This window comes from Taudactylus pleione, unplaced genomic scaffold, assembly GCF_031769625.1.
Source record: "Taudactylus pleione unplaced genomic scaffold, aTauple2 ptg000536l, whole genome shotgun sequence".
NCBI lineage: Eukaryota > Metazoa > Chordata > Amphibia > Anura > Myobatrachidae > Taudactylus > Taudactylus pleione.
The window spans coordinates 3,716,973-3,741,149 of record NW_028284938.1 but is presented as its reverse complement, the minus strand read 5'-3'; the positions used below and the strand labels follow the sequence as shown (position 1 = coordinate 3,741,149).

Sequence of the window (24,177 nt, the reverse complement as noted above, 5' to 3'; positions counted from 1 at the left end):
GAGAGGCTATGGTCCGGAAGAGCGTTGTTGGACCAGAGCTGAGGACGTCCATGCTCCCAAACTAATCAGTACACTTGGCTCATCCCGAAAAGCCTAGAAGTTGTCCTGAGGCCACCCATAAGGATGTGGGTACTGTCACAACCAGGGTTTTGCGGCGTGGAGGTTTGCGGTCCTTACCGGTGAGGGCGCTGTGGCACGGTCCTTCTGGCGGGGGAGCTGGTATGTGGAGACTGGCATTGCATGTACGCAGAGGTTTGCCAGCCTTGGGCCATCCTGGCAAGGGTAAGTCTAGTGGCGTCTCCGCGTCACAGCTGTCTGGGCGCCACCATATTGTCTTTGGCCACGTGACATAGCAGGCCAATTGTCTGTGGGTCACCTGCTCTCTGGCCTATCACGTTCCGTTACTGGGTACTTAAGTGTGTTTGGAGTGCCCTGTAGTTGCCAGTGCAACGTTTTCACAGTGAGAGAGCGTTGTCTGCGCTCCTGTACCTTAGACTTGTGCTCCAGTGCTTGCCCTAGCTCCTTGTCAGCCTCCGGCTCCCTGCTTAGCCTGCACCGCTCTGCCTTGCCTCGCACTCCACTCGGAACAGCCCTGCACCTTCCACCAGACCCACTCCTGCCTGAACCTGTCTTCTCAGTTAACCCATTCCTGCGTAGCCATCATCACAGCATTATAGGATTCTCCTTGCAGCCATCATCACAGCATTACCAGATTCTTCTTTCAGCCATCATCACAGCATTTCTGGATATCCCTCTCAGCCACTAGTCAGCATACCAGGATATCCACTTTACTCTTACAGTCTATCTGATTCACCTCATTCATCTCTGTCACTGATCTGGACATACGTTTATTCCCACTCACTACAGTTCCCTCCTGCCACATATATTAGTTGTTATTACTGGACTTTAGTTTATCTTATTGTTCATGTCTACCAACATTCATTAAGCAACCCACCTTGCAATTTAAACCTGTTCTGGTGTCTACTCCTGTTATCACTCTGGGTCCACAACAAACACCGTCTCTAACAATAAGTGCTTATCTAGGATGATCATCACACCCCATGACTTTGTTTAATATGATGCAGCTATACAGTCCCCTATCCACCTGTTCTTCAAAGTGGATTCATCTCCATGTCTCCAGTGTGTCTCTTATTATACTATGTCTCTTATAATATTATGATTGAATTAGATTTGTTAAGTGTATTGCACATAACTGGAGTGTTCAAATACCCCATGTTCCAGGATGGTATGGTGAGTTGGTGCATTTGGGTATAAAGCATAGTAGTGTCATGCTCAGAATAAGTGGTCAACCTGTACCCTCCCCAGGATGATCATAGTGCAGAGAAATTAGTTTATCGCTGGGATCCATTCTGTCCCATCCAGCGGGTGAAGTGAAAGGAGAACTTGCACACGTCTTTGGGCCTGATTCAGAGATGTGCACTAATGCCACCACAGCTGTGAATATGTATGCAGCGGCTGAGCAAAAATATGCAAATGTCACAGCCACCTAGATTTGTATTGAGACACCCGCCGACGGGTTTGCAAATCCATGAAGCTGCATGCAAAGACACAGCATCGGTAGCAGATTAGTTGATTATCAAAGTGCTGTGTAACCCTATGGTCACTCAGAATGACCATGTATGTGATCTGCATCACGCCGGCGAGGTCATCTGCCAATAACAGCCACCCACTGTTCTCTTAGAGCTGGATATGCTCACCGGTCCTTAGGTGGCCGTCTGGTCTTAAACTCTGGACAGCAGGGGCTTACACGCAATCCTGGTGATCACTGGATGTGTAGTGGCTGATGGTGGTACAGGCTGACAAAGTTCACAATGGTAGCCACTGTGCTAGAATAGTCACTAGAATGTGACCAAAATGAGGAGTAGTGACCTTGAGGGTCGAGATGCGACTTGTGTGGCAAGGTGCTGCCTTGAGGGCCGAGGTGCGGCGTGTGCAGCATGTTGCGGCCTACGGGGCCGGGGTGTGGCCCTGAGGGCAGAGGTGCGTCCTTGGTGGTACAGGAAGCCACAAACACGCCGTAGATGGAGGCATGAGTGGCAAACGCAGTTAGCACCAGGGCTGAGAAGGAGATCGCTGCTCCGATGAGAATGTCGCTGGAACGGCAAGGCAGCAGGCCTCAGTCCAATCCCGGAGTAGCAGGGTAAACAGGCAAGGCAGAGTTGCACGACCTGGCAGGAGTGTAAACTTTTACAGGCAACCTGGAGTCGGTCCACACATACAGACATAAGATCTTCCACCAATGGAAAGCAAGTGCATCAACCCAAGTGCATCAGCTATCAATCTGGCAGACCCAGCAGCACCAGTGACCGTCCGGTGTCTTGGTCTCCCAGCAACCACGGGCGCTGTCCCAGTTCGGCATCCAAGGTTGCCTGGGGCCCGGGGAGGCTGTAAGATCCTGCAGCTGGAAGAAGCATTGTGAAGGTGAAAAGCAGCGTCGGCGGCTTTAGACAGCGAATTGGACCAATATATTGTCTGGATCTTCTAGTTTGTATGCATTATTGCACTCCCGCACAGCAACATCAGGTCGTTCCATCTGCCATGCATGCACGGCAGATGGAGTGCCCAGCTGCCAAAGCCAGGAGGGTGAATGGTGCAGGTAAACAATGTATCTGGTTGTACACCGGATCGTGCAGTGTGTACTGCCCGCCCGAAATATTGTTCCATTGTACCACAGAGCATCGCATTGGCGGGTCAGGTATTGTGTACTCGGTTTCAGGAAGGATTAGAAGGTAGAAAAGTCTCCAGAATTGAGGATTTGTCAGTTTACAATAAACCATGTACAATATATATGGGTATATCGTGATGGTGCCCTTCCTAATTAGCAGCCTCTGACGTGATCAAAAGCAGTACCCCTACTGCAAAATGTTAAACAGATAAAGACAACGAAAACATCCAAAGGTGCTTAAGGTACCATAATAAAAGTAATTTACAGTACTTTCCTTCCAATTAGGATGGTAGTCTTTCTTATTCACATACAGTAGTCCAATCTAGATGAAGTCGGGGGTTTACACTTTATCCAAAATCTTTGTGGATAATTGAAAGACCAATGGCGGGATAGTCACAAAGATTCCACTTGTAGTCTCAATAAGATTAATTACCCAAAATTAAAACAGAGAAATATACAGTGCAATATGTTTAAAAAAAATACAGGAGACAAAAAAGATTCCTGCTTTAAGAAATATAGGGGAAAAGGGGGAGGTAGAAAAAAGGTAAAACGGAGGGCTAAAAAGAAAACAACAAATATAGGAGACCATACCACAGAAGGAAGTAAAATTTTCTACTTAACGTTGCCCCCTCAAAAAATTTGGATCCCCTAAACACCTTCATAGATGTCCAAATATAAGGAAGGTCACAATAAAACATTTTGCATTAAAGGAACATGAGAATATTATGGCTGATGTAGAACTACACACCAGTAGCAAAGATAAATTCCACAAAAAATCCACCTTTTATCCAGCCCACATTAAAGGAAACTTCATTGATTGCTTCAATAACATTAGTGGTAGATGACCTTGAGGGATTGAAAAACACCAAAAATAAGAACAGTAATTTTAGTAAGGAGAAGGAAGCAATGAAAAATCTTTGCAAAGATACATATATCGTCATTAAACCTTGTGACAAGGGGGAGGTGTAGTAGTCTTTAATAAAGAAACCTATGTCAAATAAGTATACAGACTATTACAGGAAGGTAATATGTATACCAAACTTAAAACAGATCCCACCAATAAAATCAAAATAAATTTTTCTAAATATTTGAACAAGTACGTGGAGAAAGGAACTATTACAAAAAAGGGATATCATTTTTTAAATATAGAATAGCCAAAAATTCCCACCATTTACACACTTCCCAAGATCCACAAAAGCACAACATCCCCACCTGGTAGACCCATCATTGCGGGTATTGGTAGTCTCACTACAAATCTGGCAGAAATTATAGATTTCTATCTGCAACCGATGGTAATAAACAATAGATCTTATTTAAAGATACAACTGATATCATCAACATATTAAGAGGTATTGATTGGAAAGAAGGAATGTTTCTAGTCTCGGCAGACGTTTCTTCGCTTTATACTATCATCGATCAAGAAAATGGATTAGAAGCAATTGAAAGCTTTCTAATAAAATCCACAATGTCTAAGGATAAAAAGGACTTAATTATAGAGGGGAATAAATTCATCTTCAATAACAGTTATTTTTATTTTGCAGGGGATTATTACCTCCAAAAAGTGGGTACTGCCATGGGGACCAAATTCGCACCCAGCTACGCCAAACTGTTCCTGGCATATTGGGAAGACCAAGCAATATGGGGAGAAGTAGCTGGGTTGTCGAATTTGGTCCTGTGGCACAGATACATCGATGATGTAATTTTTATTTGGGATGGTCCTAAAGAGAGATTAGACCAATTCTGCAAGCAATTAAATGAAAATAATGTGAACATCAAATTATCATTTGATATCAGTACTGATTCAATTAATTTCTTGGACCTCACCATTTATCATGAAGGAGGAAATATTTAAACTAAGGGGTTCAGAAAACCTACAGATTCCAATCATATTAATAGACGGAGTGAACACCATCCTAGTTGGCTAAAGGGTTTCCCTAAAAGCCAGTTTATCCGCTTAAAAAGAAATTGTAGCTGATCTAATCTGTAAGCAGCAAAGAAAGAAATGAACGGAAGATTTACTGATCATGGCTACCCTAAGGAGGAAATAGAGAAAGCGAAGAGGGAAGCCTTAAGCAAACTAAGGGATGATCTATTAAAAGAAAAAAAAAGATTGAGAATAATTTTAACAATATCTGCTCATTCATTACTACATATGGTTCTAATTACAAGAAATTAGTAACCATCGTCAAATAACATGAGCATGTATTAAAAAGAGATCCATGTTTAAATAAAAAAATTTTGATGCTGCAAAATTTATATACAAAAAAGCAGCCAACTTGAGAAACCATCTTGTTAAAAGTTCCCTCCCAGGTGAATCATCTAATCCCATTAGGACTAAGGGATTCCATCGCTGCGGCACATGTACAGTATTATGTGCAATTGTATCCTAAGCGAAACATCGAAACAGCTTGTAGGTTTATGATAAAGAATACAAAATTAATCAATTTATAACGTGTCATACCTGTAACGTAATTTATCTAATTTGAATGTGAATGTGGCCTGAGGACCTCGAGGGCTCTGAAAACCTGTATGGCTGAACATACACATAATATTAAAAAGGGTCTTATCACACATGGTCTCTCAGAGCACTTGGACTACATCCTTTAAATAGAGGATATGGTGATACAGGTGCACATACCTTGAGCTTATTCCAGCTCGAAACGCGTTGTTGGCATCGTGCTACACCTGTATCACCTAATCAACTAACTGGAACCTTTCTTTGTGAAGCTATGCTAGCCGGTCCGGTATTCAAGGAGAAATTGATGTATGCAAACTCCTAACTTCCATCTTGGAGACTGTGGGGAAGATTCCTGAATTCCCCATTAATGCTTACATTATTACGCCTCCACTACTGGCGCTACCAAGGTACGGTTCCAACCATTATCACTGCCGATAAGGAAACGCATTATTGAATATATACTTGTGTATGGAAAAGCATATTTTTGGATGCAAGTGCACTTTAAAAATCTGGAGATTATACATTTGTTAATTTTATGTATAATAAAGTCTTTTTTAAACATACTGCACTATATATTTCTCTGTTTTAATTTTTGGGAATTCATCTTATTAAGACTACAAGTGGAATCTTTGTGACTATCCCGCTATTGGTCTTTCAATTATCCACAAGGATTTTGGATAAAGTGTAAACCTCCAATAAACCATGTACAACTTAGGTACTAAGGCTAAGTAATAGGGTGACCTGTAACCAGCAGAGATGGATGAAGAGGGCATAAGGGAATCACAACAAAATCTCTTAAGGAAGAATGGGAGGGGTTAGATGGAAAATGTGTATTGAGAAGGAAACGATAAATCTCAAACCTTATTGCTATTGTCCCAGACTTCTAGCCAAAGGCCACTGGTCCATCAGATTCCTCTCTGCCAGGTAGTGCTGTCTTAGGGCCTGATTAAGCAGTGCACTTGTGTGCACTGCTTATCGCAGATTCCCGATTATCGGGAATTTGCACGTGCGCATGACCCATTCTGAGAATGGGTCTTGCCTAGTCGCACGCAGACCCTTAAATGGCTCTGCCTGATTGACAGAGGCATTTACAGGAAGTGGGCGTGGGCAGCCGGCGTTCCTGGAAATGGGGTCGTGTCCGCTCCGTTTTCCAGAATTGACCAGCCCAGGATCTGCGTTGATCAATGCAGTGTCCTTGGCTCGCAAGCCGGCCAGTCTGAGTAAGCTGCTATTGCGTTCCTTGATGAATCTGGCCCTTAGTCATTAGAACAGAATCCAGCTATTACAATGTATTAGTGACAGAGAGTTTTGAAAAGATCTCAAATATGCAGGTAAATCATTCATGATTACAGTTTCTAGGATATTTTTATGCTGATATTATTTTTTCTCAAGCAGTTTGTTTGATCTTCCATTTGATCTTTAACAGATTCTAACTTGGCTACTAAAACACTCTTTTTAAATCTGCCATTGTTGATTACCATCTGATCCAAGATACACCTAGCATCTATACTCCATATGGTGTGAGACACACCACGAGCGTAGTAGTGTACCGTATTTTTCCTTACATTTTTTGTCTTATTTGCATCGCAGAAACAGTGAAGCGCCAATTACAGGGCCTGATTCAGAGGTATACGCATAAATCTGAGATGCACTACGCATGTGTCTCGGTAGTTACTACCGGGGGACACAGATCAGAATTGCTTTGAGATCCATGCAATTCTGATAGGCATTCCTGGGTGGTGACTGGAGGGTGACTTTGGTTGGCAGGCGTGCTGGTGTCTGGAATTGTGTCAGAAGATGCAGCTACACGGGAACCAGCAGCTATGTACCATTGGACAGCTAAGCCATCATAGGGTTGCTCTAATGTCCAATGGTGCAGCTATTTGTACATCTCAGCGGATTACAGCTCTCGGTAGACAGCCCATCAGCTGCTTCATTAGCATTAGCATCCACCTCTGAATCAGGCCCACAGTTTACTAGAGAAGCTGGGCTGCGACTGTAATCGCACAGGAATTAGTTTTAAAAACGTACAAAGTCGCAGATGAAGCTTAACAGACGTTGGTGTGAGAAAAAGCCGTGGACGCTGCATTTGAGCACATCTTACACAGATTCAGACTCAGTAGCACACAGACGGACGGAATCGGTATGAAATACCGGCGACTCAAATCCCGACGCCGGAAGCAGATGCTGAAGATCCCGACAGGGGTTGTATATATACTATCCCTAACCCACTCCCCAACCCTGATCCTCCCTCTTTGGTGCCTAATCCTAACCTTCCCCGGTGGTACCTAACTCTAACCACCCCTTACCGCACCCTAACCCTACCACGGGGGTGCCTAACCCTAACCTCCCCCTGGGGGTGCCTAACCCTAATCTCCAGCGGCGTTGGTATTTCGGAGGCCGGCATCCCGTCCACCGGCAATTTAGCTACATCCCCAGACAGACAAATATTGCACATCAAATTGATCAGTGTAATCTAGCAATGTAGTTTTATACATTTTCGAGTTGCTCGGGACCTGGCGTACCGATAGGGGGCTGTTTGTCATGGCTTGAGCAACAGTGTGTGAGGACACATCTGTACTGGAGAGCCTAGTTTGTGCATGCTCTCTTGCTTGGCAGCCTATCTTATCCTTACAGCATGTCTAATGTCGGTGGCCGGAGTCTACTGCACATGCAGGAGGAGGAGACAAGGAAACCGATCACAGGCAGTTTAGGCCATGATTAATACAATGCAGTGAGCAGTCACCACCCACTTTTCATTACCTCATCTTTGTGTGCTAAAGGAAAAGTCTTATAACCCACACTGTTTAGCAGGGCAGACACGGGTTCAGTGTGAATGGGGATGACACGGGAACAACCTGGGTCCATTGTGCAGTGTGAAAGGGGTCTGAGCAGCTGTATCATGGCTTAACCCGGGATTTTGGTCTGAAAACAGTATAATACCGCTTTCATACATAGCCTTTCGACTCGGGATATTGCTGGGGCTTGCAGCTTGACCTGGGTTTCTGCTTTGTGTGAACACATCCGACCCAGGTCGGAAGTCCCAGGTGTTCAACTCGTTATTCCCAGGACTGACTCGGGATGTGCTGAAACATACTTAATTGGCTGTTTGGGCACCCAGCAGCCATGTCACCACCCAGCTTTCATGAGCACATTATTGTGAGCCAAAAAAGACCCCCTTTTCAATGGGTTGGGTATTGGAGACCGGCAGTCGGGATGCCAGCTGTCAAAACACCAACAGCGACATCCCCATGCTCAGAATCCTGACAGGGGCTAGGTAAGTATCTTAACCCTCCCGTCCTGCATCCTTACCCTCCCGGTTAGTGCCTAAAGCTAAGCCTCCCCCCTTAGTGACTAACCCTAACCCCCCCTGGTGGTCCCTAACCCCTCCTGGTGGTGCCTAACCCTAACTCACCCCTGGGGGTGCCTAACCCTAACCTCCCACCCCCGCAGCCTAATCGTGACCCCCTGTGGTGCCTAAACCTAACCCCCTTCCCCTGCAGCTAATGTGGGTCGCTATACTTACAATCGGGATACCGGCTGTCAGGATGCCAGCATCGGCATCTCATCTGATGTTGGGATTCCGGCGCCCCTGTTGTGGCCGCAGGTTGCGATTCCGGCGCAGGAATTTTGCGCGCTGGCATCCTTATCATAGGTAAACTAACTACATCCCCTTTTCAATGACTCACAATGAATGCCAGGGGCAGACACAGGTTCAGTGTGAACGGGGTCGACTCGGGAGTTTCTCGGATCCAAGTTGTAGTGTGAAAGGGGCTTCCAAGCTGATACACGATTTGAAGCCATGTTCAAAAACCTGGGTCTGAGCCATGTCAGAGCTCTGGCTCATATCTGAAAGGAGATTAGAGAACAAGATTAATTGCTGAAGACATACAGGTTGAAGCATGCTCCAAAGGAGTTAACTTGCCAAGGGTGTTGCTAAAGACTCTCTGGAAAGTCATGGACAAATTATTAATAATTCAAGAATCAAGTATCTTAAAAGTAGATACAGTTGTGTCTTTAGATATCCTCTTCATTGTGTTGTATTGTCCAAACTCAATGCTCAATAAGTAACTAAAATGAGGCTGAATTCCTATTTTAGTATATTTATGATGTATAATATCTTCGTAAGACTAGGGGTAAATTTACGAATCGAGTTTGGTCGAATTTTTTTTTTTCAACTCACTTTGCTTCACCAAAACTCGGGTGAGTCTTCCCTTTTAAAACTTGCAAATTTACTAAGAAGTGAGTGTAGCTGAGTTTTCCGATGGTGAAGCAGATTGAGATTTTTCCCCAAAATTGCGAGTTTAGATGAGATTACTTACTCGAGATTGCAAAACTTTTCTCTCTGCAAAACTCACCTGAGCAAGCAGCCTGCACATATCAGTGAAATATGTGAAGGCTGCTGCTTGTGTATTGAAAAAATTGTTAACTGTTATAAAAAAAAATTAATAGGGCCCCTACGCAATTCTTTTCCCCCTATAATTAAAACCAGAACTGGCCCTGCAGCCAGTTGCTGGTTCCTAAATTACGGTGGAACCCTACTCGTTTTGTTCCCCGTAATTTTAGGAACCAGGACTGGCTGACAAGTCCAGGGCTGGTTATGCATTTGGGGGGGACCCTATGTAATTTTTTGTATATAAAAAAAAATAAAAATAAAAAATCAGGCAGACATACCACACTGATCTGTGTATGTTTCTGTCAAACTCGCAGCTCAGGAGGTGGTCTATTTGAAACTTCAATTTAAAAGTGAGTTTGCTACAAACTCGGAGATTGTAAACTCGATTCTTAGTAAATTTGCGAGTTGCATCTTTTCCATTGAAAGTACATCCTAGTTTGGCCAATGGTGAGTTTAGTCGAGTTTGCAAACTCACATGAGTTTCAGCAGTGTAAAGAGAAAACCCACTTCCAAACTCACACCTGTTTGGTCTTAAAAACAGGCTAAACTAGCGTGAGCTTGCAAACTCACCCTAACACGATTCTTAGTAAATTTAACCCTAGTAATCTACATAAAACTATGCTATGATTGCTTGACTAAAATTATTGCTGCTTAGCATGTTAAAGATATAACTTATTCTACAGTTGTTATTTATTGCATATCTATATTTTTATTGTCTTATTTTTGCATAGGTCACTTTTGTAACAGGACGTGGGATGGCTGGTTATGTTGGAGCGATGCAGCAGCAGGAGACATTTCTGCACAGCACTGCCCAGATTATTTTCAGGACTTTGATCCATCAGGTAAGTGCCAACCAATACACAATTTAAGAATTTTTCTCAGCAAAAACTTTCAAATACAGTGAAGGTGTATTTTAGAAAGTTCCCTTAACTACTAAAGTTTATAATTGGAAAAGTTACTTTGTTCCTTTGTGTCAAATATTTGATTGTAAGCTTGCAAGCAGGGCCCTCTTACCTCTATGTCTGTCTGTTATTACCCTGTATTGTTCTATAAATGTTTCCAATTGTAAAGCGCAATGGAATATGCTGCGCTATATAAGAAACTGTTAATAAATAAATAATAAATAACCAGACTTATAAGGGATTTGTCATTGTGTACTAATAGTCTGACATTTTGTAGTCTATATAAAATATGTTTTTAATGCTACTGTTACAACAGGATTTATTGAGTCTCCCATATCCAAAATGCTTGGGACCAAGGGTATTTTGGATATCAGAATATTCCGTATTTTGGAATATTTGTATACCATATTGAATGTTTTAGGAATAGGGCCCAAATCTAAACCCCAAATTCATTTATGAATCATATACACTTCTACACACAGCCTGAAGGTAATTTTATACAATATTTTCAATAATTTTGTGGCTCAAACAAAGTTTGTGTACATACATGAAATTCATTTATGTTTCATATACACCTTATACACACAGCCTGAAGGTAATTTTATACTTTATTTTTAATAATTGTGTGCCTTAATAAAGTTTGTGTACATTGAACCATCAAAAATCAAAAGTTTCACTATCTCAGTCATGCTAAAAATATTCCGTATTTCAGAATATTCCATATTTCGGAATATTTGGATATGGGAGACTCAACCTGTACCACAATACAACACTCCAACTTTGAATTTAATAGTTTCTAACCAAAAGTTTCTCTTCTTAGTTCCTGGTTGTATATTAAGCTGCCTTAGCTGGCCAAATTGGGTGAGATCCACCCTTTCTGGCCTAACTACTTCTGTGTAGTCAGACCCTACACACGCCAATTACGGTAATCTTCTAACTGCATTTACCAAGAACATTTACAACAAACTATTATAGTGCACCTTCATGAGTATTTGGCATAGAGCACACACAGACATATTGAATCATTGTGACACTGTCTGTAGCTGCTAACACAACCGCATGTGTCCAGCATTAGGAGCATTAGTTCAAATGAAGATAAAATCAGCAAACTGAATGAATAAGGTTGGGGATTAAGGTTGTAAATTGTTAGTTACAAGTAGTGTTTTATATTTTGGAAGGTTGGAGTCTGTATAATATGTTGCATTATATGCCGGACAGTTTAGCGTTATATGGTATGCTGTAAATTCCTATATTTAGTATATTTGCAATCTTCTAACTTTACTCTACAAATTTATATGCATATGATATGTACATGTCCTCCACTTTTTCATAAGAACAGCTGACAGAAAAGGGTATTAATATAGTGAACATAAGAAAGATAAAAAAAAAATCAAATTTTGCATTTATTATTTATTTTGTGCAAAAAAAATGTTGGTACAGTTTTACAGAGAAGGTTGCAATGTATCAATTTGTATCTCAAGTGCATTTTGAATTTTATCTCCACTATAATGCAAAGAGGTTCTGTTTTGCATCATCACTTCTGTGTGGACATTATGTAATAATACATGTTTGGCTGAGTAAGCTGCATGCTACTAAATAGTATTTCAATGAATATATATCAGGTCACGGTCTTTATGGGCCATTCAATGAGATTCTTGTAATTTAGCCATTAAGTCTACACATTTTGGCCAATTCAAGTCATCATCAGCCCGTTTTTCATAACAAACCAAACAATAAATACCAAAAAAGGTGCAAAACACATTTCAACAACTATAACAAATGACTCAAACTTCTTGGTTTCTCAAATATAGTACACAATCTATGTCTTAATAGATCATAGAATGCAAAACACTTTCTGGTGCAGAATATCTTTTCATGTTTACCTGCAGTATTAGCAAATAGTAGAGATACTGTATAACATTAACAAAAGATTCATTGTTCTACAAATACATGTAATTTTTAGATTACAGGTAGTACACATGTGCCAAACCCTTTAGTCATTTCTATTTAGAGATGCAGACAATGCTGAGAAGTTGGAAGTATTATCCACAAAGCATTGTCCACAGATGTATGTGATAAAGGGTATCATTGTTTTCCTATGGCTATGTATATTGCTGAAATGCAATGGACAGAACAAGTGGCGATATTTATAAGTGTGGGAAAGCCTTCTAATGTTTATTCATTACAATGTGCTGACTCTGCACAAGTGTCACAACTGTGTACACAGTGCATCCGGAAAGTATTCACAGCGCTTCACTTTTTCCACAGGTTGTTATGTTACAGCCTGGAATAAATAAATTTTTGTCCTCAAAATTCTACACACAATACCCCATAATGACAACGTGTAAAAAGTTTTTTTGGGAATTTTGCTAATGTAATGAAAAAAACAAAAACTAAGAAATCACATGTACATAAGTATTCACAACCTTTGCTCAATAGTTTGTTGATGCATCTTTGGCAGCAACTACAGCCTCAAGTGTTTTTGAATATGCTGCCACAAGCTTGACACACCTATCTTTGGGCAGTTTCGCCCATTCCTCTTTGCAGCACCTCTCAAGCTCCAACAGGTTGGATGGGAAGTGTCAGTGCACAGCTATTTTCAGATCTCTCCAGAGATGTTCAATCGGATTCAAGTCTGGGCTCTGGCTGGGCCACTCAAGGACATTCACAGAGTTGTCCTGAAGCCACTCCTTTGATATCTTGGCTGTGTGCTTAGGGTCGTTGTCCTGCTGAAAGATGAACCGTTGCCCCAGTCTGAGGTCAAGAACGCTCTGGAGCAGGTTTTCATCCAGGATGTCTCTGTACATTGCTGCATTCATCTTTCCCTCTATCCTGACTAGTCTCCCAGTTCCTGCCGCTGAAAAACATCCCCACAGCATGATGCTGCCACCACCATGCTTCACTGTAGGGATGGTATTAGCCTGGTGATGAGCGGTGCCTGGTTTCCTCCAAACATAATGCCTAGCATTGATGCCAAAGAGTTCAATCTTTATCTCATCAGACCAGAGAATTTGTTTCTCATGGTCTTAGAGTCCTTCAGGTGCATTTTGGCAAACTCCAGGCTTGCTGCCATGTGCTTTTTACTAAGGAGTGGCTTTCGTCTGGCCTGATTGGTGGATTGCTGCAGAGAGGGTTGTCCTTCTGGAAGGTTCTCCTCTCTCCACAGAGAAATGCTGTAGCTCTGACAGAGTGACCATCGGGTTCTTGGTCACCTCCCTGATTAGGGCCCTTCTCCCCCAATCGCTCAGTTTAGACGGCCGGCCAACTCTAGGAAGAGTCCTGGTGGTTCCGAACTTCTTCCATTTACGGATGATGGAGGCCACTGAGCTCATTGGGACCTTCAAAGCAGGAGATATTTTTCTGTACCCTTCCCCAGATTTGTGCCTCAAGACAATCCTGTCTCGGAGGTCTACAGACAATTCCTTGGACTTCATGCTTGGTTTGTGCTCTGACATGCACTGTCAAGTGTGGGACCTTATATAGACAGGTGTATGCCTTTTAAAAAAATGTCCAAACAACTGAATTTACCACAGGTAGACACCAATTAAGCTGTAGGAACATCTCAAGGATGATCAGTGGAAACAGGATGCACCTGAGCTCAATTTTGTGCTTCATGGCAAAGGCTGTGAATACTTCTGTACATATGATTTCTTTTTTTTTTTTTTTATTAAATTAGCAAAAAGTTTAAAAAAACTTTTTACACGTTGTATTGTGTGTAGAATTTTGAGGACAAAAATGAATTTATTCCATTTTGGAATAAGGCTGTAACATAACAAAATGTGGAAAAAATTAAGCGCTGTGAATACTTTCCGGATACACTGTATACCACGTCAACTGCTTATAAGCCTTTTAATCTTTGATACATGGTAGGTTTATCATCCTGCATCAGTGCTTTTAGCTTACGCTTTTGATTACCACTGATGCTTCTAATAAGAGAAATAAAAAAAAAAGATGTGATGCTCAGATCTTAAATGGATTACTGAGATAATAGTAAAACACTTCAAAAATGTTAATATTTAAGAAAATGTATATTCCTAAAAAAGACAAAATAATGTTTATATTAAATAATTCCTAAAACAATGTGCACCAAGCACTGCTTAATCTTCAGCTCCTCCAAATATCCTTAATTAACTATAAGATAATTCAGTATAAAACAAAATTGACTCTGCGCCTATTTACTATATGATTATTATGAGATGGCAGAAAAAAATCACTCAACTCGATCTTAAAAATATACATATTTAATTGTATATATTCAATATACAGGTTGAGTCTCCCATATCCAAATATTCCGAAATACGGAATTATTTTGGCATGACTGAGATAGTGAAACCTTTGATTTTTGATGGTTCAATGTACACAAACTTTGTCTAAGGCACAAATTATTAAAAATATAGTATAAAATTACCTTCAGGCTGTGTGTACAAGGTGTATATGAAACATAAAGTACACAAACTTTGCTTGAACCACAAAATTATTGAAAATATTGTATAAAATGACCTGCAGTCTGTGTGTATAAGGTGTATATATAACACATAAATGCATTCTGTGTGTATATTTGGGTCCCATTCCCAATATATTTCATTATAATATGCAAATATTCCAAAATGGTCCCAAGCATTTTGGATATGGGAGACTCAACCTGTATACTGCGTGTGTGTATATGTGTGTGTATATATATATATATATATATATGTATATATATATATATATATATATATAATCATAAAATGTATGCACATATCCTGCCAGCCTATAATACAAATGAAATACTGATTCACAGAAAAAAAGTCACAGGTTATGTTAAAGAACTAGAATCTATTGGAATTGATGCTGAAAGATCCAAGTCGCCCCTCCAACCACCGTGGGGGCTTTTTCAAAGAGTCTGAACTGATCAGAGACAACATACATCTGGACTGGGACTCTGGTTGTGAGCTGCTCTATATGCGCCCTTGGTAACCGTTAGATACCCACTGCATACGGCAAGTACAGGTGACCGCTCAGTACTGACTGCATGTGGCATATGCCCTTGATGACGGCTTGACCCCGGCTGTATGCGACTAATCCAGGTAGGAAATACAGCGGCACTATAAAACATTCCTGATTAGAACTGTATCATTACTCCTCGGGATAGGGATATAAAACTCATTTGTCAAAAGTGCTACGATCATATGTGACAGCTCAGAGTTGAGCTGCGGCATTATCTACCTTGGGAGAGGGACTCCGTTTACCTGCACTGGACTTAATTATGTGGACTGATTTTTCAATTCCAATAGATTCCAGTTCTTTAACATAACCAGTGACTTTTTTTTTCTGTGAATCAGTATTTCTTTTGTATAATAGGCTGGCAGGATATGTGCATATATAATTACTTCTATATTACCTATAAAGGGACAAGTGATTGTTGATTTTAATTATATTCTGATTCTACCTAGTAGACAATAGATTATACAATGTAAATACTTGTAACTACCTACCTATATGTTGCAATTTTTAAGTGGAAAGTTATTAGGAGAAATAATGTTGAATATATATTACAATTAAATGTGTATATTTTTAAGATCGAGTTCTGACTGATTTTTTTTCTGCCATCTCATAATAATCATATAGTAAATAAGCGCAGTCAATTGTTGTTGTTTTATATTGCTTTAGTATTGATGCAGTTTTCACAAGCTCATAAGAGATTCTGCAGTTATTGATATAAAATTGAGTCCTATTAATATAAGGTCCATAGAGATAAATAGTACCTAATAGCGCTGAAGCTAAGTCTAGTTGTTTCATGAGATAATTCAGAGCATATACTGTAAATTAGGATAAATGTAAAAGGAGGCACAGTTCCATAGCTAATCTGTATCTATCCAGTCCATGATACACTGCAGTAGGATTTGATATTACGAAGATGGTACTGTCAGTAATTATTGACTGCGGTAGACCTCCAATGGTAGGATGAAAACAGATGGATCGGAGACTGTAGACATCCGCTTACCGCGTATGTATTAGAGCCATAGAAGTTCAAGATAAATGTCCATCATACACCCAATACTTGTAGTGGAAGAAGTTGTTATATTGTAGCTCCGGATCTATCACCCACTGATGTTCAATGCCGGGAGATGTTTCCTGGGGACTACCAATCTTCATATATAAAAACAAATGTCATGACTCAGTGACTTATCAACACCCAGCCCAAACCCCTGGACCTAAAAACATGAAATTCGGGGAGTATATTCCTTCCATGACCTAAGCACCAACTAAGCAGGGTTTTTTCGAAATTCAACTCCTAAGGGTGTAAAAAGGGGTATTTCCTCCCCATATGCAATGTCCTGACTGACTGACTCATTGACGTCCAACCTAATCCCCTGGACCTACAGTACTGTAGAAAATTAAAATTTGGGAGTATATTCCTTTCCTGACCCAAGCACCCACTAGCGCGGATTTTTCAAAATTCAACTCCTAAGGGGTGAAAAGGGGTAACGTGTTTTCTACTTCAGGGTCCATAGGGTATCCACAGGATACCTTGGGGTATAGGTGTGACGTCAGTCGCAGGGCACCAAAGAGTTAAGCTTTCAGCCTCCCAGGATGCACTAGGTCCCCCTCCTATACCCCGCCCCCGGGCCAAGGCACCTCAGTTTAGTTTGGTGCCCGGCCGGAGTCGGGTGCACCTGTTGGAGTGGGGGCTAGAAGAGCCCCTGAAGCTTATTCTTCATGCAGCTGTGGCTGCACATCTGGATGAACAGCATGGACAGTCAGTCCTGACGTCCATGCTGTCTTCCCTACACCCCGCCGGTACCAGAACGCCGGTACTGATCCGGGGATGCTGGTGGGCGTCTGGGGTCACAGCTAGCGGTGACCCCAGATGCTCCGGACCATGGCCGGATTCAAGGGGGACAGAGGTAAGCAGCGGGGTCCCGCGGTGGGTCCCCGCTGATCACATGGTCCTAAGTCCCCAGGCAGGGGGCTCCCTGGGGACTGGCTGCAGCGTGGAGCCAGGCGACCAACCTGCGCTTCCACTACCCCCTGGGACAGCGGACCGCAGCAGAGCGGTAGCGCTGCGGCGTCCCAGGGGTTAAATGCATGCCAGGGGAGCGCGCCTTCCCTGTCTCACAGCCGGCGCCTCCCCCGCTGCACACAGCCCTCTCTGCATGCTGCCGACTGGTCCTGTGGCAGCGCTCCTCCCCCAGGCCAGCCTCCTCTCTGCTCCTCGGCGGCCATCTTCTCCAGAACGCATGGTGAACGCTGCTGGAAGCGCTGGACGGAAGCATCGTGGTCTGGGTCCCCCCGCATACCTCTCCTCCGCTGTGGTCAGGTCTGTGTATGCAGCGCTGTGTCCTACCAGGCCCTGTGTCTGTGTAGTTGAGTGATCAGCGCTGTTAGTGCAGGAATTGTTATTTTTCTGCATTGTATGTGACTGTGCTAGCGCTGCTGCCTGTAATCTTTTCTTCTCTAAACTGTCAGCTTTATTACTGTCCCTGTTCTTTCTGCTAAAGCCCTTGCGGTGCGGTGCTGCAGGGTGGTCTCTCGCCTATTTAATACTTAATTGGTGAGAGAGGTCACATACGTGGTGCCATCATGTCTGAAAGTGATTTTCCCCTCCGGCTACAGTGTACCACGTGCAAAGTACTGTTAGCGGAGGGGGAGGGTAGCGCGGAGGGCCTTTGCCGGCAGTGTTTGTCCATGGCGCGGCCTATTACGGTTACAGCACCGGTACAGGAGCCGCCCTGGGCTTGTTTCGCTCAGGCGTTAACAGCTTTAGTGGGCCAGTTAGCTCCGCAGCCCGCGTTTACTCCGATGGGTTTGTCCCAGCAGTCTGTGGTGTCGTCACCCATGCAGGGGTTCCCACGACAATTGGTGGTACCCCACAGTCTCCCTATTTCCCCGCTCCCGGGTTCTCAGGAGCCAGCGTGGGTTAACTCCCTGACGAGTTCTGTACAGCACTTGTCGGATGTGTTGCAAGGGGAGTCTGTGATGCGGTCTCATAAAAGGCCGGTGGCGTCTCTGTCCGCTCCTTATGAGGATGACGAAGGGACGTCTGATGATGGGGAGATTCTAGATCCTTACGATCAGGAACCTCTCCATACTAAGGACGCTGATGCTAAGTCCAAAGTATATATTCCTGGACTTATTCGGGCGGTCCGCACAGCCTTGGTGATTGAGGACGAAGTTCCCCCAGCGGCTAAATCTAAGTATGCTTTTTTCAAAGATGTGAAGGGCGATGCCACAGTCTTTCCTCTTTCGGGTCAGTTGGTGGACCATTTAGAGGAGGCGTGGAAACAACCTGGCAAAAGATACCAGCCGCAGAGACGCCTGGCGGTGGCTTATCCGTTCGCGGATAATTATTTTGCGAAGTGGGAATCCCCTCCACAGGTGGATTCTCACGTGACCCGTCTTGTCCGTAGTGCCACATTGCCGATGCCATCCATGTCCTCCCTTAAGGATGCTACGGACCGCAAGGTAGAAATCTGCCTGAAGTCCGCTTATTCCCTTGCTGGGGGGGCAGCACGGCCGGCTATGGCCATTTGCTGGGTTGCCAGAGCGATGGAGCGCTGGGCGGATTCATTAGAGGCTTCTTTTGAATCCGACTGTCCGGCCGATCAGGCGGAGTTGATTGGCAATCTCCGTGATTCGGCCACCTACATCAACGAGGCGGCTCTAGACATTAGTACTCTGGTGTCTAGAATTTCTTCAGCAGCGGTAGCTGCTCGTCGCACCTTGTGGCTGCGATCCTGGAAGGCGGACGCAGATTCCAAGAAAGGTCTGGAAGCGTTGCCGTTTACCGGAGAAGTTCTCTTCGGTCCGGATCTGGATAAGATTGTGGCCACGCTGGCGGCAGCCAAATCTGCCTGTCTCCCGTCGGCCGCTGCTCCTTCTGGTTCGGGACCATCGTCCTTTCGGTCATCTAGGGCCCAGGGCAGGCCCAAACCACAGTCGTTTCCTCGACAGGCTGGCCCTAAGAAATCGGTCAAGCCCCGGAAGCAGGCATGGAGTACCAGACGTCCGGCCCCCAAGCCAGATGGCAAGCCTGCGGCCTGACGGTCCGGGCCTCCCTTTGGGGGATCCCAGGGTGGGAGGCCGCCTGCTACAGTTCGCCCAGTGTTGGTCGACCACTACGACACACTTGGGTTCTGGAGGTGGTTTCCCACGGATACGCCCTCTCCTTCCGGCACAGACCCCCGGCTCGCTTCTTCACCACGGGTCTCCCATCAGACCGGAACAAGGCTACGGAGCTGCGGAAGGTATTGCACACTATGCTCCAGGCTGGAGTTATAGTGGCGGTTCCATTCTCCCAGAGGGGCCAGGGTTTCTATTCAAATCTATTTTTGGTACAGAAACCCAATGGGTCATATCGTCGGATTCTCAACCTCAAAGCACTCAACAAGTCTTTGCGGGTCCCGAAGTTTCGGATGGAGACCCTACGGTCCATCATTCTGGCGCTGGAACCTGGGGACTACTTGGTGTCATTGGACATACAGGACGCTTACCTGCATGTCCCTATTCTTTGGCGCCATCAACAGTTCCTCAGGTTTGCAATCAGCAGCGACCACTTCCAGTTTCGGGCGTTACCTTTTGGCCTGGCAACAGCACCACGTGTTTTCACCAAGGTGATGGCGGTCATGGCGGCTTCTCTGCGGCTGCAGGGAGTCCGCATGTTGCCGTATTTGGACGACCTGTTATTGGTGGCAGGATCTCCAGAGCTCCTGTTACGCCACTTGGACCTGACCATTGCACTGCTGCAACGGCACGGCTGGCTAATCAACTGGCAGAAGTCCACTCTAATCCCGTCTCGGAGGATTCTGCATCTTGGAGCCTTATTGGACTCGGGACAGCAAAGGATCTTCGTGACGGAGGACAAGATCTCTGCTTTACAGTCAAGGGTGCGCAGTTGTCTGCACAGCCGCCGGGTGTCCTTACACTCGGCGATGAGGTTACTGGGCTCCATGGTGTCGGTGTTCGACATGGTGGAATACGCCCAGTTTCACTCCAGACCTCTGCAGCACCTGATCCTGTCCAAGTGGAACGGGCTGACTCAGTCTCTGAAGTCCCAGACGATTGTGCTCACCCAGGAGGTTCGCCTGTCCCTTACGTGGTGGTTACAGACGACCCACCTCAACAAGGGACGTCCGTTCTGGGTTCCAAATTGGGTCCTGTTGACAACGGACGCCAGTCTTCGGGGCTGGGGAGCAGTTTCGGGTCCACACTTGTTCCAGGGCAGGTGGACGCCGACAGAAGCGGAGCTTCCAATAAATATCTTGGAACTCCGTGCGGTCTTCAATGCTCTCCAGCAGGCACAGCGGTTTCTCCAGGGTCGCCCGGTGCAGGTCCAGTCGGACAACGCTACCACCGTGGCCTACATAAACAGGCAAGGAGGAACTCGCAGTCGGGCGGCTCTCGTAGAGGTCTCTCGGATCCTGGTTTGGGCGGAGCGCAATCTTCCGGCCATATCAGCGGTCTTCATCCCGGGAGTGCTCAATTGGGAGGCGGACTTTCTAAGTCGCCAGGACGTTCATCCGGGGGAATGGTCCCTGCACCCGGACGTTTTTCAACTACTGGTGGACAGGTGGGGTCTTCCAGAAATCGACCTCATGGCGTCCCGGCACAACAACAAGTTGCCGGTGTACGGGTCTCGCACAAGAGACGAAGGGGCGTCTCTGGTGGATGCTCTGTCCGTCCGGTGGACGTTCCGGTTCGCATACCTGTTCCCTCCGGTCTCCCTTCTTCCACGGGTAATCCGGAAATTCAAACAGGAAGGAGGGACGCTCCTGTTGATAGCTCCCGCGTGGCCCAGACGGCACTGGTTCTCAGACCTTCAGGGTCTGTCCGTGGACATTCCTCTGCGGTTGCCGCTACGACCGGACCTTCTGTCTCAGGGTCCTTGCCTTCACCCGGACCTGACTCGGCTGTCTTTGACGGCGTGGCTGTTGAGACGGCCATGCTGAGGTCCCGGGGGTTTTCCAGCTCTGTGGTGCGTACCATGTTACGAGCTCGGAAACCGTCTTCCGCGAGGATATACCATCGCGTGTGGCATACGTTCTTCCAGTGGTGTCGACCGAGAGGTTATGCACCGCGGGAGTTTCGTCTGTCTCGGATTCTCGCCTTCCTGCAAGCGGGACTAGATCATGGGCTTCGCCTTGCTTCTTTGAAGGTACAGGTTTCGGCCCTATCTGTCTGGTTTCACCGTAGGATTGCTACAATCCCGGATGTGCGCACCTTTATGCAGGGTGTTCTCCGCATTCAGCCGCCCTTTGTTCCACCTGTGGCGCCTTGGGATTTGGCTGTGGTCCTGAGGGCTCTCCAAGGACCGCCGTTTGAACCACTGGGCTCAGTGGATCTTAAATGGCTAACAGCTAAGACTGTTTTCCTTCTGGCCATTGCTTCGGCCAGACGTGTTTCTGAGTTAGGGGCTCTTTCTTGTAGACCCCCTTTCTTGGTTTTTTATGGGAACAGGGCAGTGCTCCGCACTCGGCCCGAGTTTCTTCCCAAAGTTATTTCCCAGTTTCATATTAACGAGGAAATAGTTGTTCCGGCCTTTAACTCACCGGGTCTTTCCGTGGGTGAGGCCTCTTTGGATGTTGTGCGGGCCTTAAGGACTTATGTTGACCGCACTTCTTCGTTTAGGAAGTCGGACGCTTTGTTTGTCCTCTTTGGCTTCCGTAAAAAGGGTTGGCCTGCTTCAAAGCAAACTTTGGCAGCCTGGATCCGTATGGCTATTTCTGAAGCTTATCTTCATGAAGGCCTACCGGTCCCTCCTTCTCTGAAGGCTCATTCCACTAGGTCTGTGGGTCCTTCGTGGGCAGCTCGACGTGGTGCCTCGGCAGTTCAGATCTGCAAGGCTGCTACGTGGTCTTCTGTCCATACCTTCGTGAGGTATTACAGGTTTGACACCTTCGCCTCTCAGGATGCTTCCTTCGGGCGGCGGATTCTCCTTTCTGCACAGGAGCGTCCCCACCCTTAAAGGATACTGCTTTGGGACATCCCCAAGGTATCCTGTGGATACCCTATGGACCCTGAAGTAGAAAATATGAGATATGGTAAGAACTTACCCTTGTTATCTCTATTTCTACGAAGTCCATAGGGTTCCACAGGACTCCCGCCCTGTCGCACCTGTGCTGCAGATGGGCTTTGCTCTGGTCACCGGTTTTCCGTCTCCCTCTGGTGAGAATGTGATTCTTGTATGTGTCCAGATCTTTGTTCTCTCTCTTCCTTCTCCTCCTCCGGCCTATGGCTTGGTAACTAACTGAGGTGCCTTGGCCCGGGGGCGGGGTATAGGATGGGGACCTAGTGCATCCTGGGAGGCTGAAAGCTTAACTCTTTGGTGCCCTGCGACTGACGTCACACCTATACCCCAAGGTATCCTGTGGAACCCTATGGACTTCGTAGAAATAGAGATAACAAGGGTAAGTTCTTACCATATCTCATATTTTCTCTTGTCTGAGGCGAATTGGGTGACAAAGCAATCATGGCCCAAGTGCTTCAGGACTGTAAGCTCATTGTCTGGGAGTGGCGGCTCCAGAGGTAGGGCTGCAGCGAAGTCCAGTATTCAAACAGGGGAGTCACAACAACTTACAGTGATGTTTGGCAGCATTTGTTGTGGCAGTTGCTGTGGCTCCTCTATTTGATTATTGGACTGCGCTGCAGCCCCACCCCTGGAGCCCCCACTGCTAAGGACTTTACACTGTAAAGACTGTAAGCTCATTGTCTGGGATGAGAGTACCATGGCGCACAAGAGGTGTTTTAAGGCACTGCGTAGAACCCTCAAAGACATCAGGGTAACGATGGAGTGATAATGGAGGGGTGTCACCGTGCTGCCAGCTGGAGACTTCAGGCAGACTCTGCTAGTAGTACCGAGGGGAGTTGAGCTGATGAAGTTAAGGCGCGCTGAGGCGCCTCATCTGGAAACTCTCAGGAAGAACATAAGAGTCCACTTGAGGAGCGATGTCTTCACTGGGCAATTTTCTGAACTTGTACTCAAAATAGGGATGGAGTGTATCCCGAGTCCGAGGGAAAGGTGACCATCCTTGCAGGCCTCTGCACAGAAGTAAAGACCCTAGCAGAACCCACAGCCAAGATACCGTATACCCGGATATTGCTGATATCCAAAAAAAAGTCCATGGATTGGCTGTGTGAGCCTATAGTAACCAGGCTAACCTGGTCGATATCGACCAGGTTGGCCTGCATGCACAGGCGATGGACGATATCGATATCAACCATTCGTGCCCACGCATCGACCATCGTTTGGGGGTTGGAAAGGTCCAAAAACAGGACGATGTGAACGATAACGAAATGATCGATATAGTTATCGTTCTTATCACCCTGTTATATCTGACCGTGTGTATGCACCATAAGACTAATTTAAATACACAGGAACTAGTACATTGCACACATCCTTTAATATATATACCACACAGAATCAATGTATTGATGTGGTTTAAACAGAAATGAAATTAGCATATGATTTCCACAAATGTACAGGAAAATCTTGAAAACAAATTGCTTTTCCATAAACCTGGTGGACAGTCCCCGGAGCCAGCAGCAGGTCAGCGCTGTCCCTGCTGTGGGGATAGGGTAACACCAGCTCCAGCTGTTAATTGATAGCTGCGGATCGGTTAGGCGAACTGACCATTCATACATAGCCCAGCATATCGGCGCAGCTGTCTTGTAGATAGCGGTGCAGATAATGACAGGGGTGCATAGCAATCATACATGGGGGAGAAGCGGTATCAGTTGGCATTATATGCGCTGA

General features: G+C 45.1%; 1 protein-coding gene across 1 annotated transcript in view; it reads left to right on the top strand.

The window, feature by feature from the left end:
- CALCRL (calcitonin receptor like receptor) overlaps positions 1-24,177 on the top strand; it is a 196,064-nt gene that overhangs the window by 53,009 nt on the left and 118,878 nt on the right. Inside the window, exon 4 of the mRNA XM_088451049.1 lies at positions 10,272-10,382. Coding sequence (XP_088307175.1) covers positions 10,272-10,382 — 111 coding nt within the window. The remainder of the gene's footprint in view (positions 1-10,271; positions 10,383-24,177) is intronic.